The 24774-nt window shown below is 49.6% G+C and overlaps 3 protein-coding genes across 10 annotated transcripts; 1 reads left to right on the forward strand and 2 right to left on the reverse strand.

Moving 5' to 3' along the window:
- Positions 1–2335: 2335 nt before the first annotated feature.
- LOC119224826 (protein HIRA) lies at positions 2336–10156 on the reverse strand. Of its 4 annotated transcripts, none has more exons than XM_037482229.2 (25): positions 9841–10156; positions 8709–8771; positions 8503–8613; positions 8326–8416; positions 8144–8238; positions 7695–7790; positions 7383–7543; positions 7129–7296; positions 6926–7039; positions 6735–6805; positions 6526–6631; positions 6159–6374; positions 5814–5899; positions 5510–5707; positions 5293–5436; positions 4990–5209; positions 4765–4866; positions 4479–4627; positions 4209–4370; positions 4080–4138; positions 3869–3974; positions 3649–3771; positions 3306–3469; positions 3134–3222; positions 2336–2823 (listed from the first exon to the last, which is right to left on the reverse strand). In XM_037482229.2, exons 1-25 carry the CDS (start codon positions 9875–9877, stop codon positions 2707–2709), a joined length of 3048 nt encoding a protein of 1015 aa, XP_037338126.2. In that variant the 5' UTR covers positions 9878–10156; the 3' UTR covers positions 2336–2706. The 4 variants fall into 4 exon arrangements, with proteins under 4 accessions (XP_037338126.2, XP_037338125.2, XP_037338124.2 ...); XM_037482228.2 differs by having other exon boundaries at positions 3306–3472; XM_037482227.2 differs by having other exon boundaries at positions 4990–5212.
- Positions 10157–11815: 1659 nt separating this feature from the next.
- slc2a8 (solute carrier family 2 member 8) lies at positions 11816–16653 on the reverse strand. Of its 2 annotated transcripts, none has more exons than XM_037482303.2 (10): positions 16058–16653; positions 15184–15346; positions 14887–15093; positions 14380–14479; positions 13787–13998; positions 13410–13559; positions 13123–13231; positions 12783–12959; positions 12389–12534; positions 11816–12105 (listed from the first exon to the last, which is right to left on the reverse strand). In XM_037482303.2, exons 1-10 carry the CDS (start codon positions 16150–16152, stop codon positions 11959–11961), a joined length of 1506 nt encoding a protein of 501 aa, XP_037338200.2. In that variant the 5' UTR covers positions 16153–16653; the 3' UTR covers positions 11816–11958. The 2 variants fall into 2 exon arrangements, with proteins under 2 accessions (XP_037338200.2, XP_037338201.2); XM_037482304.2 differs by lacking the exon at positions 16058–16653 and adding an exon at positions 15588–16039.
- On the forward strand, positions 16653–22021 carry LOC119224838 (tetratricopeptide repeat protein 16). Of its 4 annotated transcripts, none has more exons than XM_062562596.1 (13): positions 16653–16907; positions 17136–17317; positions 17526–17616; positions 18440–18577; positions 18881–18981; positions 19182–19311; positions 19639–19853; positions 19930–20134; positions 20333–20567; positions 20730–20874; positions 20993–21158; positions 21532–21665; positions 21786–22021. In XM_062562596.1, the coding sequence occupies exons 1-13, from the start codon at positions 16767–16769 to the stop codon at positions 21934–21936; spliced, it is 2034 nt and encodes a 677-aa protein (XP_062418580.1). In that variant the 5' UTR covers positions 16653–16766; the 3' UTR covers positions 21937–22021. The 4 variants fall into 4 exon arrangements, with proteins under 4 accessions (XP_062418580.1, XP_037338147.2, XP_037338146.2 ...); XM_037482250.2 differs by having other exon boundaries at positions 19930–20017; positions 20054–20567; XM_037482249.2 differs by having other exon boundaries at positions 19930–20567.
- The last annotated feature ends 2753 nt before the right edge of the window (positions 22022–24774 follow it).

Genomic DNA, 24774 nt, shown 5'->3' on the forward strand with positions numbered 1-24774 from the left:
TTTTGTTGCTGTATTTGAATATTTCTCATATCATCTGTATTTAAATTGGATGCATAATCTGCAATAAACAGTCTGTCTAGAAAACTGTCACAAGGAATAAAATAAACATCCTGCTGTTTCTGCACGTTTGTCCATAGTTTTTTTTCCGCATTCAAACACCTCGGTGTCCTCTCACTGTCTTTTATTTTGTAGTAAGTGTCTCTGCTAACAGATGTCCTTCTTTAGTTGAGTGGATGAACTGAACCAAGTTCAACTGAAATGGGCAAAGATCCTCTGAGCAAGAGTTGAATGAGAAGAAACCACCATCATTAAAGAAACAGGAAGATTAGCTTCCTGTTTCAGTGTCAAGAATTTCACAATAAAAGCAGTCGAGGAGAAGCTCGATTGAGTTGGTCGAAGTGCTTCTTCAGACTACACAGCAGGAACAAAAGGTCAGTCTGAGTAGCTGCTGGAGCATCAGCTGATGACAGGTTCTAACTCATGTGAAGTGGAAAACAAACAAAAAAACAGCATCTGCTTTGTACAAACATTTCATTTTTAAATGTTTGTACAAAGCAGATGCTGTTTTTTGTTTGTTTTCCACTTTCTAAAAGAAAAATAAATGTGCGAGACTTTTCCTTTAGAAGAAATAAAGTGAAAAGAGAGTTTGTGTGAGAGAAATAGTTTTATGACCCAGTCATTTGACGCATGAGTTAGAACCTGTCATCAGCTGATGCTCCAGCAGCTACTCAGACTGACCTTGAATAAAGCCACTAGAGAACAGGGCCCCGAGTACGAGACCACATTCAGTACCAGGCGCTGCACTTTGACCTGACCACAGCTCTGCAGACACTCCGAGCTCATCAGTTACAACGTCTACCGCAGGACACACATGTCCTTTGAGGTGTCAAAAGTCCCCGACAACGAGTTTCGCTTCTGCGCCTTCCCCTCCACCTCAATGAAAAAAACCCCTGAGGTGTGAGGACACACACAGACGAGGCTCGTCATCGTCCACACAGCGAGACGAGACAGCTGAGTGTTGAAGAGGAGGAAAAGTCATGAGATGAGCCGACAGGAAGCGACACTGATCACATGTGTGTGTGTGTACATTTCCTCTGAAATGTTTGTGATAAACTATATAAACTACAAACTGAAAAGCAGCCAAAAACCTCTTTCCAAATTCAATTGTGTTCTTATTAAAAAGGTGTGCAAGTTTCCATGGTGCAGTTGAAAAACACATGATTCTCTGCAGATGATCTTTTACTAGAAAATATTAATATAAATGCATTTGTTACCATTAGGGTTGCAAAATTCTGGGAATATTCAAAGTTAGGGGAAATAATGGAAATAAACTGGAAATTCTGGGGTAATTTAACTGTATTTACCTTGTCATAAGCACAAATGCATCCAAACATTTCTAATACAAAATATCCAAAAAGTCAAAAATATAATTTTTAAAACTTGTGAGTAGAACTTTAATCTTTCATTCATTCTTTTTTTTGTATCATTTCATTTGTCTAAATGTTTTGTTCCTGGACCTCATCAACGTCCTCCTCACTGTCCACTTGCTCAACACGTGACTCCCAAACAGTGACGTACCTGAGGGGGCGTGGCTTATCACCCTGGAACGACTCTGTCCTCGTCGTGGAGGTTCTACTCACGTCGGATCAAACACATCCGTGTTTTTGTACTAACTAGCTTCTAAACGCGGTACCTGGTGCCGGCCGTGAGCCCGTTTGAGAGCTCGTTGGCTCGGTTCGGGCCGCGGACGTCACGTGACACCGAGGGAACGCTCCCGTGGAGCGACTTTGTTACCATGAATATTTTAATAAATCCACATTTGTGTAAAAACTGTCAATGGAAGAAAACTGACCTGAACTCAAATATCTAAACGAATATAAAGATGTTTGAACTTTTGTTGCAATGTATTTGAATATTTCTCTATTTACATTTGATGCACAATTCGTCTGAAAGAAAACGGTCAGAAGGAATAAAACATCGTGGTGCTTCTGCACGTTTATCCAATGTTCTTTTTTCCACATTCAAACACCTCGGTGTCCTCACTGTCTTTCACTTTGTGTCTCTGCTAACAGAAGTTCTTCTTTAGTTGAGTAAGAGACAAAGATCCTGAATAAGAAGAAATCAGCATCATCGATCAAAGAAACTGGAAGATTAACTTCCTGCTTCAGTGTAGAGAATTTCACAATAAAAGCATCCAAGGAGACACTTCTCACACGCTCTGCAGACTCCACAGCAGGAACAGAAGGTCTGAGGAGCTGCTGGAGCATCAGCTGATGGATTATTGCCTGAAGATGTTTAACCTCATGTCCCACATGAAAACTATTCTTCTCACACACCTGTTTCTGTTCACTTTATTTCTTCATAAGAAAGTCCCGCACATTTATTTTTCTTCCTTTAGAAAGTGGAAAAAAAACAAACAAAAAAAGTCTGCTTTGTACAAACATTTAAAAATGATTGACAGCGAAAACAAACAAAAATGGTCGAACAGGTGAAGTTGGATCCACTCTGCAGAGCAACAAACTCTTTCATTCAAAGAAGAAGAAGAAGAAGCCACCACTTCTTCCCTCTGAGAACCCACTGTCTCAAAGTCCATCACAACAACAACAGTTGTGTTGTGTTGTGTTTCCCCCCCGGTAGGATTCACCAGGGGTCAAAGTTCAGAGGATCCGAGCCGTGTCACGATGAGTCCAGGTGTGTGTGTGTGTGTTATTTGGTGCGCAGCAGCTCCAGCTGGTCCTGGTACTCGGTGAAGAGTCTCTGGAACCTCAGGTTCTCCACCATGACGGGTAAGACGTCCCGCAGCAGCTCGCGCTTCCGCAGGCCCTGAACACACAGACGCACGTTAGCATGGCTAGCTGTTAGCAACACGTCCCTTCATGTCTTCACACTCTCTGAAGGACCCCAGTGATCACGTTACGGCGCCTTTAAACCAGACCCACTGCTTCTGCTCGTACCTTTCACAATAAAAGTCCTGTAACTGTCGCCCTGAGGGGAACTCAAATGAACTCAAGCGTTTAACTGGAAGGACAGAAGCTGCTCTGGAGCTCTGCAGGATTCTTTCATGTGGAATATATTCACCGTGTTAAAGACCTAAAGACATGAAAGGTTGTGTGGAAGGAACTACTTTCTCTACCAGAGTGCTGGGCTCCCAGGCCGTGGCGGCTGATTTGTGGACGGGACCCAGCAGCTCCTTGCAGAGTTCTCTGAGGCGATTCTCAGAGCCTGGGGGGGGGGGAAACACACACACACACACACGTGTTAAAGCTGTAGAGCGACCGTCCTCAGGGAGCGTCTTTGGGACGTACCTTCGTTGACGAGGAAGCGGGCGTAGATGAGCAGCCAGTGGCGATATTCCGCCGCCGACTGCAGCGTCAGAGCCGACGTCAGCTGATTCTCCAGGAAGGCCAGCGTCATGCTCTGCTGCAGGTGGTGGGGGGTGGAGGAGAGGCGGGACGCCAGCCGCCCGGCGCTGCTGGGACGAGAGGGAGACACTTGAACCGGTCTGTTAAAGACACACTATTGGTTGCGTGGGTTAATAAACAATGACGGAGGTCAATGATCCTTTTTTAGAAATCAAATAACACTTCTGATTGGACCGTGAGATGCCAGTAGACCCCCCCCCCCCCTCCATTAATATCGCTGTCCTACTTGAGGTTGCGTCCCTGCATAACAGCCAGCGGCCCTGAGGACACAGGTGCATCATGGGTAGGCAGGCAGCTCCTGAAGTCGGCACACTGGACCATGGAGTCTCCTTTGTCTGCTACCAGAGTCCTGGGAGAGACACAGAGGGGGGGGGGGGGGGGGGGGGGGTTACGTCCCTCAAGACCCACCCTGTCGTTCCAGGTGTCTCCATGGCAACGCGTCTCACCATGTCTCCAGCGAGGAGCTGAAGCAGTAGGACTTCCCGTTGGACAGGCCGATGACCGGGACGCCCTGCTGGGTCAGCAGAGACTGGGACACCGTGATGTCGGCACCTGTCACTCAAACGTGTGGAGATGAAGAGTGAGAGTGTTTAGGGGCAGTTGGACGGACATCGTCTTCCTCAGGCGAGACATCGCGTCTCTTCGTGATCCGCTCACCTGATAAGATGCTCAGCAGAGACTCGTTCTTCACCAGAGCTTTTTGCTTCTGGACGTCCCTGCAGAGACAAACAGCCGTTTACTACAGAGGACTTCATGAGGAGAAACGTCCAATCAAACGTCACCGACCAGACGGACAGCGTCGCTCCGGCCGTCAGCGCCATGACAAAGTGGGCGGAGCAGTGCAGGGCCGAGGTGGGCGTGGCCAGCTGGATGGCCGGGAGGAGCCGCCGCCCACAAGAAGAGAAGACCGACACCATCCTGTCCTGGCAGGCCACGGCGAAGACGTCGCTGGAAGCAAAGCGATATTCAATGATGACTGATGCAGTGTCCATCCCGTTCATGGTGAAGGTGGTGTAGGGTGGAGCTACACCAGGTCATATTTTGTACACATGGTACCTGCTCCCTGCTGCCGTGACCACTGAGCTGGGCAGCAGCGTGTTCCACTCCCGTCCGTCTCTGGAGCAGCGCAGCTGGCTGAGCTTGGACCCGGCGACCAGCGACACCTCGTTCTCCACCTCCAGGAACACCGGCGGCTCGGCGCTCACCTGCACACAAACGGGGGGGGGGGGGGGGGGGTCTATGTTGAGCTTTTTTTCTCCATGTGTACAGATTGTAAAGCTGGTGTTTGTCGTTGCAGTTCCCTCTCGTGACCAGTAGAGGGAGATGATGGTCTGAGTGTTACCTGCAGACTGAAGGCCTTCTTTATGCTCGGGGTGGGTAGTTTGAGAGCAGCTGGGGGGGGCGGGGCCACCCGGCTGTGCTCTCGCTCCGCTGGGGGAGTCACCTGAGAGGAGGAGAAGTTAAAGAGTCACAGAGCAGAAAAACCTGAAGTACGTTTCTCCTCTGGTTCCACAACGCTCTGATAGACGCACAAGTCCCTCTGTATCTGACCCCCCCGTCTCTCTACCTGGGTGAAGGGCTGGGCGCTGGGGGCGGCCATCTTGTCCTTCCTGGGCCGTCCCTTCCTCCTCTTCTCCACCACCCCCTCCCCTCCCTCCATCAGCAGCTCGGGCTTCCTCTTGCTGAAGGACAGGTTCTTGTTGATGGAGGCCATCTTGTCCTCGCTGTCGCTGCTGCTGTCCTCTTTGCTCTTCGTGTCCTTCGGGCCGGGGACGCCGTCCTTTAACCTGCTGGACCGAGGGAAGATGTTCGGCTCCTACGTCACCTCACATGCTCCATCCACCCCCCTCTCTCGTATCGAGTCCCTCACCTGTCCAGCGGCAGCAGGCCGGTGATGGAGGTGATGGCGGCGGTGACCCCGGGCGTGGCCTTTGACCTCTCTGTGAACCTGGAGTCCAGAGCCTTCATGGGCTCCATCTTGGAGGCGGAGGTGAGCAGCAGGCCGCACTTCACTCTGGGACATAAATATGGAGGAGGAGATGAGAAGAGCCCCACGCGTACAGCACCACAGAAGAAGTCAGACGTACCCGTCGCGGTTCTCCTCCGGGCCCTTAGCGGCGCCGGCCGGAGGCGAGGTGAGCATGGGGTCGTGGCCGGGCCTCAGCCCCAGGGAGGAGGCGGGGCCCGGGGAGGAGTCGGAGCTGAGCTGAGAGGTGAGCTGGTTGGACATGGAGGAGCCCGAGGGCAGGATGGGGGCGCTGTTGAAGAGCGCCGGGGAGAAGTCGCTGCAGAGAGAGAAGAAGAAGATGATGATGAGGGGACCAAAGCTGGTGTTCTTTAACTTGGGTCTGAGCCCGCCGGGCCGCCATAGTGTCTCCTGTGTCCTCCTACCCCGTGTCCAGCTGGGCGATGCAGAGCGGCGTGATCCGCCTCCTGCCATCAGGGGTCCTCGTCTCCACCTGCTTCTTCAGAAGGTTCTGCAAAGACATCTGCGTCAGCTCTGGAAACATCTGGGTCGGCTCATACCTCACTAATATCTTATTGAGGCTACATCCAAATATCTTACGATCATCATCTGTAACTTGAATCTTCTAATACAACAAATGAACATTAAGTAACTTAAAGTTGAGACGATATTGAAAATGACTTTTGAAATAATTGAACGCTCTTCTCTTCCTGCAGGACATCAGTCGCGCCTCATATCATGTATCCAATAATCAACATGTAGCGTCCTACCTTCCTGATGTCCTCCAGCGACTCTCCGTTCACCACGCTGTTGAGTTTGGGGGCCGAGGCCTCGGGCGCGCCCCCCCCCGGCCCGGCCTGAGCAGAGCTCTGACGCTCCTGCTGGTACTTGAGCATCTCGGGGTTCTCGATGATGGTGGTGGAGAGCTGGGCCTCGGTGCTGGTGATGGCCAGACTCTTACCGTAGATGTTCTGGTGGATGCTGTTCTGTAGGTCGCAGGCGGGGGGAGTTAATGTTAACGTATAACAGGTATCGTATCATACAATAAACCCTCATGTCTGGCAGAAGATACCAGAAGTTGGTTCTGAGAAACTCAGGAAACACTTTAAGGTCACACAGGGAAAAGGAGGGTCTGACCTTCTCCTCCTCGTTCAGAGGGTCTCCCAGCTCGTCCAGAGAGAAGTCCAGGTAGGCCACGGTGCCGTCCATCGAACACACCAACATGCCCAGACCCGTCAGAGTCCTGAGAGACACAGACACACACACACACACACACACACACACACACACAGTGAAGGACTCTTCTTCTTCATCTCAGCGATCAGTCTTCACCTGACTGGACTCACCAGGAGATGTCCATGATGGATTTGTCGAACAGGTCGTGGATGACCACCAGGGGGCGCTTCAGGGAGGTCAGCTGAAGGAGAGGGTGGGGGGGGGGGGGGGGTGGGGTATGGTTTCATGTCAGGAGACACCAGGGAAATAAAAACACATTTTGAAGAAGAAGAAGAGAAACGTCGGGGGGGGGGGGACTCACCCAGACGGACAGCGAGCGGTCCTTGCTGCCGACGGCGCAGCAGCAGTACGGGCAGCCGGGTTTGGGGGCGCTGCCGTTCTTCTGCTTCTTCTTGAAGATCTTTGGGTTGAATTTCTATGGAGAGAGAGAGAGAGAGAACCAGCTCCCGTCAGACATCCCCGGCTGAGACCTCGTCTCCGTCGTCCACAGAGACGCGTCCTCACCACCACGGTCACGGCCTTGCGGTGTCCCACGAAGTCCATGTTGGTCTTCCAGCCGTCCCGCTCCACGATCTGGGCCGTGGGCCCAGAGTTGTTCATGGCGTGGGCCGACACCAGGTACTGCCCGTCAGGGGACCAGGACAGACGCAGGACGTGGGTCGTCCCCCCGCACTGGGACAAGGAGTCAAAAGCCTCATTTAGGAGAGCACATCAGAATAAAGAGAATAACCGAGTAGCTCAACAGTCTCTGTGGACACCTCGTTGAAGGGTTTGGTGATGTTGGACTCCATCTGCCAGTCCACCGTCCTCCACACCCGCAGGCTGTGGTCGTCCGCCTGCGAGGCGATGTACTTCCCCACCGGGTCCCACGTCAGACCTTTGACCAGCCCCGTGTGTCCCCGCAGACAGGTCACCATCTCTGAGGGGGACAGAGAGACAGATACGTGTTAAGAGTACTTTCTTTAGCGAAAGGATGGATCCACGCGTCTGTTTATCGAGTCCTCGCTCGCTTTATCGCGTCCAGCTGTGAGGCTCCAGATGTTGGGAGATCTGGACTCTGCGTCTCCTACCTGGAAACTTGCGAGCGTTCCAGATGACGATGGTGTTGTCCACGCTGCAGGAGGCCAGCCACACGTCATGAGGAGACCAGGCCACGTCCATCACATCTACACACACACACACCTTTACAATCATGACTAGAAGTAGAGATATTTTCTTCATTATGATGTAAATGAGGGAAATCATATTAAACGATTCACATCCTCATTCATTAAGTTTTATAGATTTATTGTCACATGAGAATCAATCACGGCTTCATATTTCTCAGAATTAAATGTTATTTACAGAATCTGTTTAAAGCAAACAATGTATTTATGACAACATATTAAATGAGAGCAATAGATTAAAGTGTTTTTGATACAATTTAAAGCTTTTTTTCGAATGATGTGTTCAAGGACATTTTGAGAGGACGATAATCAAACTGTATGTGTGTGTGTGTGTGTGTGTGTGTGCGTGTCACCTCCAGTGTGGTTCCTCAGGATGGTGACACACCTCCACTGCTCCACGTTGGCCAGCTTGCTGCTCGACCCGAACACGGTGCTCGGCCCGATGAAACTACCCAACAAACACACGGTTCACTTTAACCTCATTTCGACCATTGTGTGTGTGTGTGTGTGTGTGTGTGTGTGCGTGTGCACTCACGCAGCCCTCTTCCACACCATGACCAGCTTGTCGTCCCCCCCCGATGCCAGGTACAGCCCGTTGTTGGACCAGCGCACACAGTTCACACACGCTGCAGAGAGCAGAAGGTTCATTCATCAGAACCACAACCGCATTTCAACTCTGAACCGACCCGTAAAACAAACACGCCCCGGTTACCTAGGTGATTGTCCATCTGGCAAAGCATCTTGGGAATGCTCTCGTTCTTCTCGTCCTCGTCTCTGAGGACCGGCGCCATGTTCCAGATCATCACCTTGCCGGAATCCTCTCCTGAAAAAACACAAAAGTTGAAACCCAAGGTAACAGCGTTGTTGTGTTTTATTCTGAAAACCCTACAGTTCAGAGGGTGCGAGTGTTTTTCTCACCTTGCCCGCCGGTCGCAAATTTTGTCCCATCAGGGTGGATGTCCACCGAGAAGATGGGTTTGCCTGAGAAACAAAAACACATGAAATAACATCAGTTTTAATAAATTAAAACATGAAATAAAGATGCTGTGAAGCGATGTTCAATCTTGATAATCAATAATTAATTATCAGAGACCAACAAAGCTGGACGACACACTACTGGTGCTTTTACCGAATGTTTACACATTGAGATAATAACCAACATAGTAATCAACGCTATGAATATAATAATATTATAATATAATGAGTGGGTAAAGAAAAGCCTGATATGATGACATAATTTTACTGTACACTTATATTACATATTACTATATGATCTAATCATGTATATTACTATATAATGTATAGTCTCATATTACTATATATTTAATATCATGTCTAGTATCATATCACTTCATCTCAAATCCTCAGATGTATTTATTATTTGTAAAAATTAAACTGAATCCTGTGAAATGACTAAATGGTACATTTAATTCTGCAACCCCCCCTATAAGTCTAGAAAAGAGCAAACATCTGGAGTGTGACACTAAGTGCCAATTTCTTTACTAACTACACACGCACGCGCACGCGCTTCATGGACACGGAGAATAACCGTAAAGCCCTAAAGCCTCGATGAGGTTTATCAGATCCACCCAAAAATCGAGGCCGTTCCTTCCCAAATGAGCGGCTAACTTTGCTCCAACTGACAGCTCGGAAGAAGGCTCCCGGTGGCTCCCGGTCCGGCCCGGTGACCGTCACGGAGACCCGGGTCGTGCTCTCGCAGACTGCGGTAAAGACGTGAGACTCCAGCGTGGTTCCTCTGGCTGGCAAGTTAGCTGACGTCACGGCACCCCAGCTAGCCGGGTGGATGAGCTAGTTAGCCAGCTAGCTAGCTAGCTGGTGTTAGCAAACATTAGAACGTTAAGAACAACGGAGTGCGACAGAGAGACCCCCCCCCCTCCTTTACCCGAGGGTGCGCTCGGTAGCGGCTTCACCGGACTATTAAGTCACGAACTAATTAAACAAGGGTCGCGCAGCCCCGCCATGCCTCCTCCTCCCCCCCCCGCCGACAACAAAAGCCCAACTTGGTGCGCGGATTCCTGCACAGGCTTACCGTTGTGGCTCAACCAGCTCGGCTTCAGCAGCTTCATCTTCCGCTCGAATCCTTTGCTTCTTTATTCCCCCCCTTGTCTCCGTATTCAACGAGGACCCATGAGTCCTCCCGCCCCCCCACCACCGTCTCCTCCTCGTCCTGCTGCCTTTGTCTCAAACTCCGGCCGACACTTGGTTGTTTTGGAGGTTCAACTCCATTTCCGCGGCAGCATCCCCCCGCAGAGTCTCGGAGCCCCGCGAGCGCAAGTGGCGAGACAGGCGACGAAAAGCGGTGACACCGGGGCGGTTGGGAAGTGTTTCCGTTGTTTTTGACCGCTGAACGGAAGTGACGTAGGAGGCTGTCGTTCAAAATAGTTTCGCAAGTAAGGAACTGTATGGATTTTATTGCAGATAAAGTAATAATCGGGGCTTTTCAATGTATTACAGCTTCTCGTGGGTTTTGTGGGGGAAAACTCCCCCAACGTTACGAAACAGAATGATGTCATCGGTGTAAAATTAACCTTCGTTTAACGTGTGTTTTTTATTTTGAAATTCTCGGTGCGCAAACTCAGAATTTAAACCATGAAGAAGGCAAGAGACTGAGTTTTTAAACATTCCTTTTGTATTTTCTTCAAATGTATTGAGCTTTTATGCGTGTTTATCTTATATTGAATACTATTTACTCTAAAGCTGAAATTACTAAAATTCTATATTCATTGTGAAGTATGCATGAATACAAAGTAAGTTTATAGTTAAATAAATTAATATACATTATTTATTGTGACACAAGTGAATTTTTCCAGGATAAACCCTGCAAAGACAATAAACATTTCTAGATTATTTACTTTATGTTGATCTGTTGTTGTCTTTCTACCGTGTGCATCAAATGTTTCCCCTTAAAAAGGTTATTTAAAATAATCTGTCTTTGAATTGCAAGACATTCAAAGCAACACAGCAATTTTATTCAGTTTATTGTCAGTTTATTTCCAAAAAAATAAAAGTGTGAATGAAGGAAAAAAACGTGAATTTTAAAATGATGTAGAACAAATATATGGATAAATTGTAATATTATTATAAACCTCCATCAGGACCACAGAATGGTAGTGGAATCATTCATAGCTTCACTGAACTCGTAGCAAACAAACACACAAAAAACAATTATTGATTCAAATGAGAGACATTTTTTTATACAAAGTAAAAAAAGTTTAATCTTTTTTTTTCCTTAGGTCAGTGACGAATGACATAACCGTTATCTTAAGTGTGTACTTGTCAGTTAACACATTTCATGTCCTTTACAGGAATAAGTAATATAAGAATATAATTATTACAAAACCCCGCAATTTATTACAAAAACAAACCCGTATTCATTCATCCCGGAATCGGTTTGATTATGGTCATTTCTCTAAAGACATTAACTTGAGTTAAATAAATGAACGATATTTAAGTCACTTCATCATGCCTCCACCTCCCAAAGCACCGCCACAATAAAGCTTCTGCTAGACAACAAAAGCCTGCAGATTTTCTTCACTTATCAAACTGAATTTCTTTTTTCCCTGGTGTAGAAAACCAGCTGAGAAGGTCACACAGGTGGATAAACTATAGAACTGGAAAGTAGCACTGCAGCAGTGACTTGAGATGTATATAAGTTTATATCAAGTAAACACTGGAATCAATAGTAAATCATTTCAAGTTCACCGTAGCCTCGACATTTCATAGTAAAAGACCCCAGTACAGGTGGGCCTACGTACAGGTTCCAGTGAAATGATGAATGAAGATTTGTTTTCTCAATACATCAGAAAAAAACAGGTTATTTTATTAATGAATGGACAAATGATTTGTTTCGTCCGTGTTTGCGACACAAGTCTGACCAGATGTGAAGATGTAAAGAGGGCTGCCATGAAGAGAACTGTCATTAAACGGGCCGAACGGCGCCTTCATTGACGTTGAGGGGTTAGCACCCAAAAGGTCAGTTTCGTTGGACGATGGACAAAATAATAGGAACACCTTCCTCGAATCAATGGAAAACAGTTCAACCGAACGCTGAACATTACATCATAATTATTACCAGCTGTGTCCAAAAAACAATGGATAAGAAAGTGGTTTAAACAGGCTGAGACCATGAGGGAGATAAGGGGGCTCGTCATGGACCCGATGACCCTCTGAAGGATGCTTCTATCTGCTCCAGCGTCTTGCCCTTGGTCTCCGGGACGAAGGCGACGGTGAAGAGGACGTTGAGGAGGCACATGGAGGAGAAGAACCAGAAGGTCCCAGCGCTGGTGAGAAGATCCTGGAAGAGGTCACAGGTTCAGACTGACGTCCCAGAAAGGCTTGACGGGGGTCACATGACATGACTCTGTACACTCAATCTGAAGGCCTTTAGACGCTGGGGTGTTAAAACTGATGTTTTTATCACATAGATGATGATGAGTCTAAAAGAGACTGCTAATCAAATCAAACAATCAAGTTGTTTGGAGGGGATGTCTTAAAAATGTTTGGGGCAATAGTAATATATATATATATATATATATATATTACTCTTGAAACTCCCTTGAGTCCTGCTGAGCGCTCACCATCATGTTCTGGAAGGTCTTGGTGACCAGGAAGGCCATGCTCCAGTTGGTGAGGACGCAGGCGGCGCTGGCGACGCCCCTCACTTTGGAGGGGAAGACCTCCGACATGACCAGCCACGGGATGGGACCCCATCCCAGAGCGAAGCCTGCACACAGCAGTGATCAAAGTGGTCCTTCATGTGATGAATTAAGGATCCAGTGTTTACGTGTTGAGGAAATCCTCAGCTGAAGAAACTCTTTTGGACGCATATTTAACATCAATATCAAAACGCTGCTGGCTCAGCTGAATTAGTGACACATGGGAATGTGCTGCCGGGCTCAGAGACCCACGTGTTCCCCTTTGAATACTGGAGTGACCTCTCGGGCCGGTGACCCCGGTGACCCCGGGCCTCACCTATGATGAAGACGGCCATGCTGGCCAGGGCCAGCCAGGCCAGGTCGGCGTGCGGCTCTTCTCCAGCCCGGCTCTGGACGTCCAGCAGCACCAGGCTCAGCTGGGGGCGGCTGTGAAGTCCGGACGTCAGGTAGAAGTAAACCCCGAACGCCGTGGTGCTGATCGCCATGGCAACGCCTTCATTCGCCAAAAGGAGGGGGACGAAACACAAGACGTTCGCGTCAGCTCAAATTCAGCCAATCAGGGGCCAGGAAGGAGGCGTTGTGGTTCTGTTGGATGGCGTGTTCACACCAGGTGAGCATTAAAAGCATTAAAAGAAGGGAATAAGAAAAGAAATCACCTGAGATGATCAGAAGGATTTTTCTCCCGGCTCGGTCCATGATGAGCGCCGCCACGCCTGTGAAGACCACCTGAATGAGACCCACGATCACCGAGGCCAGGTCGCTCTCCTGGACAGAGGAGACCACACAGGAGGTCAGATCTTTGTTCATCATCATGTTCTGACTGGAGGAGAACACACTCTGCATCCTGGGCTTCATTGATTATTGATAGGCCCACGTTGTCAGGTCTAACGTCTTTAGATCACACAATCACAGAGGACACAAAGGACAAAGACAGCTTCCTCACCTTAAAATGCGCACGTTGAAATATGTCCTCTGCGTAGAACATGATGGCGTTGATCCCCGTCATCTGCTGGAATATCATCAGCATGACGCCGATCACCAGGGGCTTGTAGACGCCCGCGTCCTTCAGGTCGGACATCTGGAAACCGCCGCCCTGGGGAGGACGGAGGGACCGGGCTCTCAAATACGTCCACAGGAGGACATCAGCTTTACTTACTAAAGTAAACTTGTAACACGGCGAGAAACGCCTGACCCCCGTCCAATCAGACGTCTTGACCTTGTGACCCAGGATTAAAGGTTCTCCCCTCTCCTCTCCTCATGTGACCTCGGGGTCAGACGGGGTCTGGCTGCATCCTGCCCAGCGAGACGCCTCATTCTCACCTGCTCGTCACAGGCGTCCTCGATGCGGGCGCACTCCCACTCCACGGGGGCGTCCGGCCCCCGCAGGAAGCGCAGTGCCTGCTCGGCCTCCCGCCGCTTGCCCTGCGACAGCAGGAAGCGCGGCGTCTCGGGCACGAAGCACATGCAGACCATCAGCAGGGTGGGCGGGACGGAGCAGCAGATCGCCAGCCAGCGCCAGTCCAGGTAGAGACCTGCAGGGGTGGGGGGGGGGGCACGCCTCATGTAGATATTATTTTCCATACTTAGCGATGGCGACACAGATGCAAGTACAAATCGTGCACCGCTTGTTTTCTTATTTCACTGGTTCAAAGAGCAGAAGACCTGGTTAACTGAACCCCTGTCAAAGCAAGGTGTCACTCAAAGGAGACCAACTATGGAGAAGAGACACCGAGAGGAGCTTCTGAGGTCCTGTTAGGGCGTCCCTCACAAACAGCACATTCCTCCACATTAAAGCCAGCAGCTAACAGGAGACGCCCGGCGCGGCTAACCGGGTTAACCAGGAGCAGCGGCGCGTTCGCGTGACTCGTCCTCTCCGACCTTTCAACTCTCAGAAAGGAAAAAACCCGACGTACCTGCCAGGTAAACTCCCATGATGCCGAGCACCACCATCAGCTGCACGCAGGAGCCCAAGGTGCCGCGGACGCGCTCGTGGGCCATCTCAGAGATGTACAGCTGAGCGGGAGACACGTTCACATTTTAGCAGAAGCTGAGGAGCTGATGAGGTTAGTTAAGGTTAGTTAAGGTTAGTTAATCAACGGCTTGGGGTTAAAGAGCAGAGAAGAGAAGAAACATGCACATCACATGGAACCAATGTCAGAAAGAATGTTCTCTAATCTCAAATATTCATTTGACAACAATGTTTAACCTTCAGGAGGACACAACATGTCGCACAAAGCACTTTGATACACAGTCGTTACCAGTTAATAATCTGACTATTCATCATCTACATTCAGATTCGTATGAATGTGGACAGACAGACGAGGGCCTCAAGACCATCAACCAATCAGAGCGCAGCCGTCGATCACTGCGGGGGGGGGGGGGGGATGAAAACACAAACGCAATGAAGAAGGGCCGGTTACCGGGACGACCAGCGACGTGACCCCGCTGGCGAGGCCCGTGAGCAGCCGCCCGGCGTACAGCATCCACACGTTCTGCGCCGCCACGATGAGGACGAAGCCCGAGACGAAGGGCAGCGAGCAGGACATCAGCGTGAGCTTCCTGCCGATGCTGCCCACCATCCAGCCGCCCAGCAGGCCGCCGCACGCCGCCCCCACTGCCACGATGGACTGAAAAGGGGGGGGGGGGCACAGCCTCTTCTTAAAAACACGCCTAGAGCACCTGAGCAACATGAACACGCACGAAGGAAAGAGAAATACCCCGAACCACGAGGCCTGCTCGGCGTCCAGCCGCAGCCGGGGGTCGGCGATCCGGGCGAGCTCGGGGATGGCGGGCGAGCTGTAGCCCAACACGAAGCCGAAGCTCAAGGGCCCCAGGACGCACGCCAGCGTGGCCAGGTACAAGTTCCGGTTCTTCACCTTGCTGCGGGGGGGGGGGGTGGAGGAAGAGCGGAAAGGTCATGAAGGTCTAAGACGGAAAGTCACACGTAATAAACGGTTCAATCAAATGATTCAATCTGTCAATTGTAGCCAATCAGTGTGAAAGTGCAGATTGTACATCTGAAGACTTGAAATGTCAGCTACAGTTATTAATAATTTGGGCACTAAAACCGTTAATTAAAAAAAAGAATTGAGACATTTCTTGTTTGCAGAGTTACACTCACCGTGGTCATAGATGGAGGGGCCATGAGGCATAATCCCATTAAAGAGCCTCAGATACACGAATGCTTTGTGTAGTAAGTGAACACAAATATATTACTGTCATCAAATGTTTAAACATCCTGAAAGGCGTTTTCTTGCAGTTTAACTCGAGCAGATGCTGCGGTTCATTGGCTCCGTTCCTTCTACCTGTCCACCAGCAGGTCAGTTGTTAAATGCGTTATTGATGGATGTGAAGACCTTGTTGTTCATCAGGACGGACAAACACGAATGCACACTTATAGACCAGGATAAGACGAGGACAACCCACGAGACAAGAGTCCACGGATTGATTGGAGGAACAGACGTTCAGATGAACGGAATGACGCGAATCAGGTGCCTCCACATGACACCAGCACGTGCACGTCCGGAATGTGGCATTGGGCATACCGGTGTGTGCGCGTGTGTGCGTGTGCGTGTGCGCGTGTAGACCGACCTGAGGTAAGCGTCCTGCTCGGACAGCAGCCCGGGGGGGTCCTGGTCTCCGTCCTCCTCGGCCAGCAGTCGCGTCCTCTCGCTCTGGATGTCCATGCTGGAGATGAATGCCCGTGTTCGTGGTGCATGGATCAACAGGTCGGAAGCAGCTCACCTGGGGAGGGGGGCGCGGGGGGGACGAGGGGGGATGAAGGGGCGAGCGAGCAACTAAAGGAAAGAAAGAGACTCGGCTACACGCTAAGCTAGCGGACATTTAGAGTCACCCCTCGCACCAACTGCTTCTTCTTCCTCCACCGGGACACTGACCTGCGTTGTCAACATTTCAGTCAGCTGATCGGCATTTCTGCCTGTCGTTTCCTGTTTTCAAAATAAAGGTTCCCTGTGTGCGCTGACGTTATTTACGTTGTTCAACCTCACCTGTTGTAGGACTATTAAAGCCACAGGAGCACTTTAATAGTCACCAGGTCACCTACTTTAAAGCAAATATGTTCATTGATTAACGTGACGTTACTAACGCTAGCTTTGGGCTAAACCTACGAGCCATTATGTCGCACGCTACTGTCGTTTATTAAACCTTACTTCAAGTTACGTCATAGCTACAAAACAAGTAAAACTAGCAAAACAAGTAAAACACGAAATAACACACGGTTTGATCACCGGAAGTGACGCGGGGTTATGAAATAAAAGCCTCATTGTTGAAGTTGGTTTCCATGGTGACAACCAGATTTATACGACAACGCAGCAGCTCTCAAACATCAGCAAAGAGAAGATTAGCGATTAGTGAGTTAAAGTCGTTCAACAGTTATCTGAGCCACACAATGGAGGCTTCTGTGGACACGAAGGAGCAAACAGTAAGAGATCACATGCTTTTAATCAATCAATGTTTCTGTAATCAATTTGCTCTTTTGGTCTTTCTTTATTTTACTGCAGACATTCTGCTAGTTTTGACGATGAGTTTGAATTTAATTAATTATTTAGTTTTCTTTTCTGATCACAACCACCTTATTCAAGGTAAAGATGCATTCTTTATATATATATATATATTTTACCAAATTGTGGTTGTAAATGTTCACCCGCAGACAGAAGAGCTGCGTTTGTTTCCCACTGCGGAGGCAGAAGATGAGCGGGACGAGGCCCGGAGGAGAAGCCCCCTCAGGAGGCTTTTCTGCTCCAGTAAAATCTTCCTGCCGCCGGGGGGGGAACGCCCCCAAAGACCAGAGCTCCAGATGAGCGTCATCATCCAGAGCAAGGCCGCACAACAGTGAAAACAGAGACACCTTTTTCTACTGTAGCCTCACTGTTCATTGTTGTTTGTACCGGAGCATCTTACTAAAATGGCGTCCGGCTATGTTTATTTCCGAGGAGTGTTGCAAATATTGTAAAAGCTGACTGACAGGAAATATGTGAAATCCAGCCGTGCCTCTTCAGGAGTGAATCACGCCTGTGATGTGGTGTGTTTTTCTCTGCAGTTACACCAATGGAAAAGAGTTGATGGGAAAGTGCCAGTTTGAGAAGGCGCTGATCTGCTTCTCCAGAGGCGTCACACTGCAGCCAGAGCAGGTGCTGACAACGTGTTGGAATGCGCCCGGCGTTTATTCATTTAGATCAAGGGAAGATTTATTGCCATTATGCAACACAGTGACGCACAACAGACTTATTTCAGCTCACAGAACACATGTTAAACAGCAACATGAACTGCATCAACATGTTAATGTGATAAAATGTCCCACATCTTCACATTAAAAACTCAAAATGAGGAAATCATTGTCCACCAGCTTTGACTTATGTCTGAGCTCCAAGCATTACAATGGTCCAATCAGAGTCCTCCTCCTCTGGTCGAATCAGAGTCCTCCTCCTCTGGTCCAATTAGAGTCCTCCTCCTTTGCTCCAATCAGAGTCCTCCTCCTCTGGTCCTATCAGAGTCCTCCTCCACTGGTCCAATTAGAGTCCTCCTCCTTTGCTCCAATCAGAGTCCTCCTCCTCTGGTCCTATCAGAGTCCTCCTCTACTGGTCCAATTAGAGTCCTCCTCCTTTGCTCCAATCAGAGTCCTCCTCCTCTGGTCGAATCAGAGTCCTCCTCCTCTGGTCCAATTAGAGTCCTCCTCCTTTGCTCCAATCAGAGTCCTCCTCCTCTGGTCGAATCAGAGTCCTCCTCCTCTGGTCCAATTAGAGTCCTCCTCCTTTGCTCCAATCAGAGTCCTCCTCCTCTGGTTCAATCAGAGTCCTCCTCCACTGGTCCAATTAGAGTCCTCCTCCTTTGGTCCAATCAGAGTCCTCCTCCTTTGGTCCAATCAGAGTCCTCTCTCTGCTCTGTGAGAATCCTATGATGTCGTATGATCAGATCAGCCATCTGTGGTGTGATGTTCACTTCTTGTTGTTTCAGACTCACCTGCACGAGGGCCGGGCCGAGGCCTACCTGCAGATGTGCGACTTCCAGTCTGCGGCGGCCTGCTACAAGCGGGCCTGGATGCTGCAGCCCGGAGCCTGCCGCGACCGCCTGGCCTTCGTCTACTACCTCCAGGTGTCCATCAATGCTGCTGTTAGAGGGGCAATCGGAGCCCCCCCTCAAAGATAAATGAAGATATGTTTTCAACATGAAGTGAAATGGTTCCTAGTTCTTGCACTCAGAGAGATGTGATGAGCCTTTATTGTGTTGGTTTCATTTTTTGATGTTGACTCAGACTCAGATTTAATCTCTAACTGTAGTTTTCTGATGTCCTTCCTTTAAAATAAAAGTTAACATGATATGCCCCCTATTCCACGTTTGTCTTCATTAAAGTACTAACTACCCCTCGGCGGTGCGTCTGCTTCCTGTCGTCTCCAGGGCCAGTGTTTGTTGGACCGGGGCCTTTTCCTCGAGGCTCTGGAGGCCTTCAGCAAAGCTGCCGAGGTGAAGCCCGGCTGCAGGAGCTACGAGGTCAAAAGGTCAGCAAGCTGTGAGCTAACGTCCTTTTAAAGTTGTTATAACCCTAAACATCAGCCCAATATATGTCGTGCACACTCATGAACGTACGCTGTTACAACACTATTGACTCCTCTTCAAATCCGTTTGTTAGAGAGATCTGAACTGCGATACACATGAACTGTTTGGATCAGTGCTGATGTGTGTTGTCGCTTGGTTCCAGTCTGGTCTGCCTGGCGGCTGCAGGTCACCACGCTGACTGCCTGAAGCAGGTCAACCAGTGGATGCTGTCGGACGGTCCGACCTCCGACCTTTACATCCTCAGAGCGCGGCTCCTCAAACTGCTCAACAAGGTCACGACATCAGATACTAACCAGACACACTCGACATGTGGGGCAATGAGCAGATGCTGTGAAGAATCAAGTAATCTGAAGTCTTACATCTTAACGCTTGACTGCACCAACAACGAATCATTTAATCTGAGAGAAGTTCTAATTAGCAAAACTTGATTTATAAATGAATAAATCCAGGTTTAAGGCTCGGTTGCATCGCTTTGTTTCATAAATCAAACATCAATACATTTTAATGTAAAGCAAACCAAAAACGTGTCTGTCATAAACACGTTGGTGCTTATTTAAGAAGAAAGGTATCTTTATCTGGTGATGTCATCCGGCGTGCAGACGTCCCAGTGCTTTCGGGACGTGACCTCTGCGCTGGCATTGAACCCCCGGTGCCCCGTCGCCGCCGCCCTGCTGCAGCGGCTGCGGGAGGCCGCCGAGGAGAACCGGCGGCAGGCCGCGGACGCCGTCCTGAGCGGCCGGCTGCCCGATGCCCTCCTCTGCATCGACCACGCCCTGGAGCACTGCCCGCGGGACGCACGCCTCTACCTGTTCAGGTGAGCCCGCGACACACGGGGTGTGTGCTATCTATATATCAGGTTTGTATGTGACTCTATTTACGCTGATCATCAGAGGGACTCTCTACCGACGCATGAAAGACTTCACAGCAGCCATCGAGGATCTGGTCCAGGCCATGGAACTGCTCGAGGAGGAGGAGGAGGTCAGAGGTCAGACGGATGGGCGGGGCTCCGTGGAGGTCAGAGGTCAGACGGATGGGCGGGGCTCCGTGGAGGAGGAGGTCAGACGTCAGACGGATGGGCTGGGCCCCGTGGAGGAGGTCAGAGGTCAGACGGATGGGCGGGGCTCCGTGGAGGTCAGAGGTCAGATGGATGGGCGGGGCTCCGTGGAGGAGGAGGTCAGACGTCAGACGGATGGGCGGGGCTCCATGGAGGAGGAGGTCAGACGTCAGACGGATGGGCGGGGCTCCATGGAGGAGGAGGTCAGACGTCAGACGGATGGGCGGGGCTCCGTGGAGGAGGAGGTCAGACGTCAGACGGATGGGCGGGGCTCCGTGGAGGAGGAGGAGGTCAGAGGTCAGACGGATGGGCGGGGCTCCGTGGAGGAGGAGGTGCGGTTTCAGCTGGTTCTCACCTACAATGACTTGGCCGTCCAGTGCTTCGGCCGAGGCCTCCACGCCGAGGCCACTGTCCTCCTCAATAAGGCCGTCGAGGAGGAGAAGGGGGAGGCCGGCCTGTACCTAAACCGAGGAGGTGAGGCCCCCGAACACTCCGCCTGCACACACACACACACACAGTCATTTTGTGTCCATTTTCATCCAGAATAGAATGTGTGTGTGAGTCAAAGCCCTTTTGCCGATGTTGCTGATCACAAGCTCTTAATTATTGATTATGGTTAATGACGCCGTGTGTCAGATTGTTTCTTCCAGCAGGGCGAGTGGCGCTTCGCTCTGGCCGACTACCAGCAGGCCGAGGAGATGATGCGCCCCGACGACCCCGCCGTGCGTCTCCGCCTGGCCGTCCTCCACAACACGCTGGGCTCGCTCTGCTTCCAGGACGGGTCAGAAGTGCCCCCCCCCCCTCCCCCACTCCCTCCCTTTCCCTGAGTTAACGCATACAATCCTTCCTCAGATGTGGGTCCAGATGCCACGTGTTTGTAAGCGTGTGCGTGTGCGCAGGTGTTTCCAGGAAGCGGTGGACATGTTTTCGGCGGCGGTCCGGTACGACCCGACGGCCGGTCGGTACTACGAGAGCCGATCCAAGGCCTTCAGAAAACTCCTGGACCTGGAGGGAGCCAGACGGGACCTCATCTGCACGCTGATCCTGGACCCCACCAACGAGGAGGTCCGAGCTCCCCTCGCGCATTGAATTATTATTATTATTTTATGGTCCGCTGCTGGGGGAGGGGCTGCCAGAGTTTCACAGAGGGGCACAGAGCTTTCTTTATTGTGAGACGTGTTTGAAAACCTTTTTTAGTTTTTGTTTAAAAATGAAGTTTGACTATATCTTCTTATTTTTATAAATGAATGTGAATAAAATTAAATGTAAAAAAAAACATATAATTGGACACTTTAACCTCCATTTTATTTATTAAATTACAATATTTATATATACATATATATATACATACGTTTTCTCAGCAGGCAAAAAGTTTGTTAATGTATTTGGAGAGCAGTATAGTAGTAAAATGTGTGTGTGTGTGTGTGTGTGTGTGTAGCTGCCTCCCATGCTCATGGACCTGTTCCCAGGCTGCAGTGCTGCTGACGTTCTGTCCGGTCCGGCTGGACAAGCAGTCAGAGCTGATCTGATGGACGCCATCCAGCCTCGCAGTTCCTCTTCCGACCAGCAGAGGTCAGCCCCGCCTCCCGGGCTGCCACATCACCTTCCGTACCCATTGTCATCTCGTATCAATAAAACTGATTATTGACGTTTTATATTATCTCAACCAGCGGTGTGTCTTTCTGTTCTCAGGCTGAAGGAGGATCTGCAGAGGACGACTCTGACCAACGAGAACCCGTCTGAGGCTGGAAAGGAGCGAGAGGAGGTGCAGACAACTGTGAACAACCTCCTGTGGGCGCTGAGGGGAGATGACGCACTCCACGACAAACTTAAAAAGTATTAATGTGGTTTTCCACGATACAATTATTGGACTAGAAGTGTTTTTAAAAGACTAAACACCAGCAACTATGGATCAAAGCAGAATATTTCCTCGAATAAAAACATGTTGTGAATCTTATCTTATTAAATTATTTCAGTGACCTATATGATAAGATGGCCATCTGCAAATAGAATATATTAGAAATACTATTAGTTAGCAACAACAACAACAGTCATCGGAGAGAAATCCTTCAGCCCTTGTGTGAACAAACTGTAAAAAGGAAACATTTTGTTTTCATCGTGCAGAAACTGGAGTATTGAGACGGACAAAGTTAATCTTCTAGTAGCCTCTTGTACACACGTCAGTCCAGCAGGTGGCAGCAGAGGCACAATCTCAAGGCTGGGGGAGTTTGCTCTGCTGCGTTTGACTGGTAGCATCGTGGTTATTATATATGGTTAATTATCTGTATATTTATTACATGACATTTACATGTTTGGCTTCCGGCTCTGGAATCTACATCCAGAATGAATCTCAAGACCAACGAATGATTTGCACTCACTGTCTCTATGTGTGGATGTTGAGTGACTTTAATCACATTGCATTTTTCAGGGAGCTTAGCAGGTTTAATTCTAATCAATTCTAATCATTCTAATCAAAGTAAATTATGTCGTAAAGTAAATGCAAAGCAGCAAGAATCGAGTCCCTTCAATTCAACTGTCTCTAAACCAAATACCAAATTGCTAATAGTTTGGCATCTGACGAATTTAAATTGAGCGTTTTTTCTTGCTGCAAAAAAGTAATTTGTTTATATATTTTGTTTGTGCATATTTGTAAGAGAGGCCTCTGTATAAGTGTGAGTAGTCTGAGATGTGTGCAACAAAGACAAGAGACGGACTGGAGTAATTACAGCGTCAAATACTTCAAAATCAACAGTCAAATAATATAGTAATAGTAATAAAAATAATCTAATGTCACGTTGTCATCCAATCATCATATACTAAAGCTACTATTACTACTACTACTAATAATAATTTTAATAATATAATATCATAATGATTAATACTCAAATTAAGACTCAGTTATCATTAATAATAAATTATTACAATAGGCATCATATTAGTTGTGATAACATTGACATAGCAAGTAGGGGCGAGGTCAGACGCTGCAGCGGACCACCCCCCCCCCCCCCCCCCCCCCCCCCCACGTCATTTAATCCTCATGTAAAGATAAATCCAGCGTGTCGTCCCCGGTTAGAGCTTCTGTAGACGCGGAGCATCTGTTCGTGTCTCCGGTGATCAGCATCAGCAGTGAAGATGTCAGCTGACCTCGCAGCGTCAACAACAGCTGTGGCAACAGCTGACATCCAGGAGAAAGACCTGTGGCTCAAAGGCTGCAGCCCCAACAAAAGAAAGCCCTCGCACAAACACAATGAACATACCACAGTCCGTCGCTATGCGGCTTAATCCGCTGACGACTGCCAAGCGCCCGCCGCACGTGGAATACAGAAGTTCCTTTTTCTGGTGTAGTTGTGTACATGTTTTATCATATGGTGTTTTTTTAAATTTTATTTCAAATACCAACTTAAACTCTGCGGGACCCGGAATCCGGGAGAGCAGACGACCACGGAGGAGACTGCTGCGCTCGCACTCATGTCAATCAAACAGATTTGTGTTGACACTGTGCGGAAAGGTGCGTTTCAGACCTCAGATGGCATGTGTGTGGGTTTGTGTGTGTGTGTGCGCGTGTAATCCTGACTTTTGGTTATTGTGAGGACTACGGGTAAAGTCAGGACCGGTCCTCACAAGTTTTGAACTTAGGAGTCACGATTCAGATTTGATTTGTATGATTCATTTCACCGTTCTGTCCGTCCTGACTGTGTGTGTGTGATACAGAGCCCTGAGTGTGTGTATCTGATACGGGGCCCTCAGTGAGTGTGTGTATCTGATACGGTGCCCTGAGTTCGTGTGTGACACGGGGCCCTGAGTGTGTGTGTGATACGGGCCCCTGAGCGTGTGTGTGATACGAGCCCCTGAGTGTGTGTGTGACACAGGGCACTTAGTGTGTGTGTGATACGGGGCCCTGAGTGAGTGTGTGTGGGACATGGGGCCCTGAGTGTGTGTGTGACACGGGGCCCTGAGTGTGTGTGTGATACGGCCCCTGAGTGTGTGTGTGAAACGGGCCCCTGAGTGTGTGTGTGATACGGGGCCCTGAGTGTGTGTGTGATACGGGGCCCTGAGTGTGTGTGTGACACGGGGCCCTGTGTGTGTGTGTGACACGGGGCCCTGAGTGTGTGTGTGATACGGGCCCCTGAGCGTGTGTGTGATACGAGCCCCTGAGTGTGTGTGTGACACAGGGCACTTAGTGTGTGTGTGATACGGGGCCCTGAGTGAGTGTGTGTGGGACATGGGGCCCTGAGTGTGTGTGTGACACGGGGCCCTGAGTGTGTGTGTGATACGGCCCCTGAGTGTGTGTGTGAAACGGGCCCCTGAGTGTGTGTGTGATACGGGGCCCTGAGTGTGTGTGTGATACGGGCCCCTGAGTGTGTGTGTGATACGGGGCCCTGAGTGTGTGTGTGACACGGGGCCCTGTGTGTGTGTGTGATACGGGGCCCTGAGTGTGTGTGTGACACAGGGCCCTGAGTGTGTGTGTGATACGGGGCCCTGAGTGTGTGTGTGATACGGGGCCCTGAGTGTGTGTGTGATACAGGGCCCTGAGTGTGTGGGCTGTGGGCTGCAGCCTCAGCAGAGCTGTGCAGCGGACGGCGCTCTTAACAGAGCTGAAAAGGGTTTCGCACTTATCCAATAAAAGGCTTGAGTTACCGCCCCGTCGGGCCGCGTAGGAGACGACGGCCCAGACAAAAAC

The sequence above is a fragment of the Pungitius pungitius genome, chromosome 5 (assembly GCF_949316345.1).
Source record: "Pungitius pungitius chromosome 5, fPunPun2.1, whole genome shotgun sequence".
Classification (NCBI taxonomy): Eukaryota; Metazoa; Chordata; class Actinopteri; order Perciformes; family Gasterosteidae; genus Pungitius; species Pungitius pungitius.

Bases quoted from the DNA above. Each gene is read 5' to 3' on its own strand.
- LOC119224826 (XM_037482226.2), bottom strand. From the start codon at position 9,877: ATGAAGCTGCTGAAGCCGAGCTGGTTGAGCCACAACG. The intron at 8,417-8,502 runs GTAACCGGGGCG...TGCTCTCTGCAG, and splicing joins CCAGATGGACAATCACCTAG to CGTGTGTGAACTGTGTGCGC. The intron at 7,297-7,382 runs GTGTCCACAGAG...TCCTTGTCCCAG, and splicing joins TCACCAAACCCTTCAACGAG to TGCGGGGGGACGACCCACGT.
- slc2a8 (XM_037482303.2), bottom strand. From the start codon at position 16,152: ATGGACATCCAGAGCGAGAGGACGCGACTGCTGGCCGAGGAGGACGGA. The intron at 15,094-15,183 runs GTATTTCTCTTT...CCCCCTTTTCAG, and splicing joins AGCAGGCCTCGTGGTTCGGG to TCCATCGTGGCAGTGGGGGC. The intron at 14,480-14,886 runs GTAACCGGCCCT...TCTCCCGCTCAG, and splicing joins TCACGTCGCTGGTCGTCCCG to CTGTACATCTCTGAGATGGC.
- LOC119224838 (XM_037482249.2), top strand. From the start codon at position 16,767: ATGGTGACAACCAGATTTATACGACAACGCAGCAGCTCTCAAACATCA. The intron at 18,578-18,880 runs GTGTCCATCAAT...TGTCGTCTCCAG, and splicing joins CCTTCGTCTACTACCTCCAG to GGCCAGTGTTTGTTGGACCG. The intron at 18,982-19,181 runs GTCAGCAAGCTG...GCTTGGTTCCAG, and splicing joins AGGAGCTACGAGGTCAAAAG to TCTGGTCTGCCTGGCGGCTG.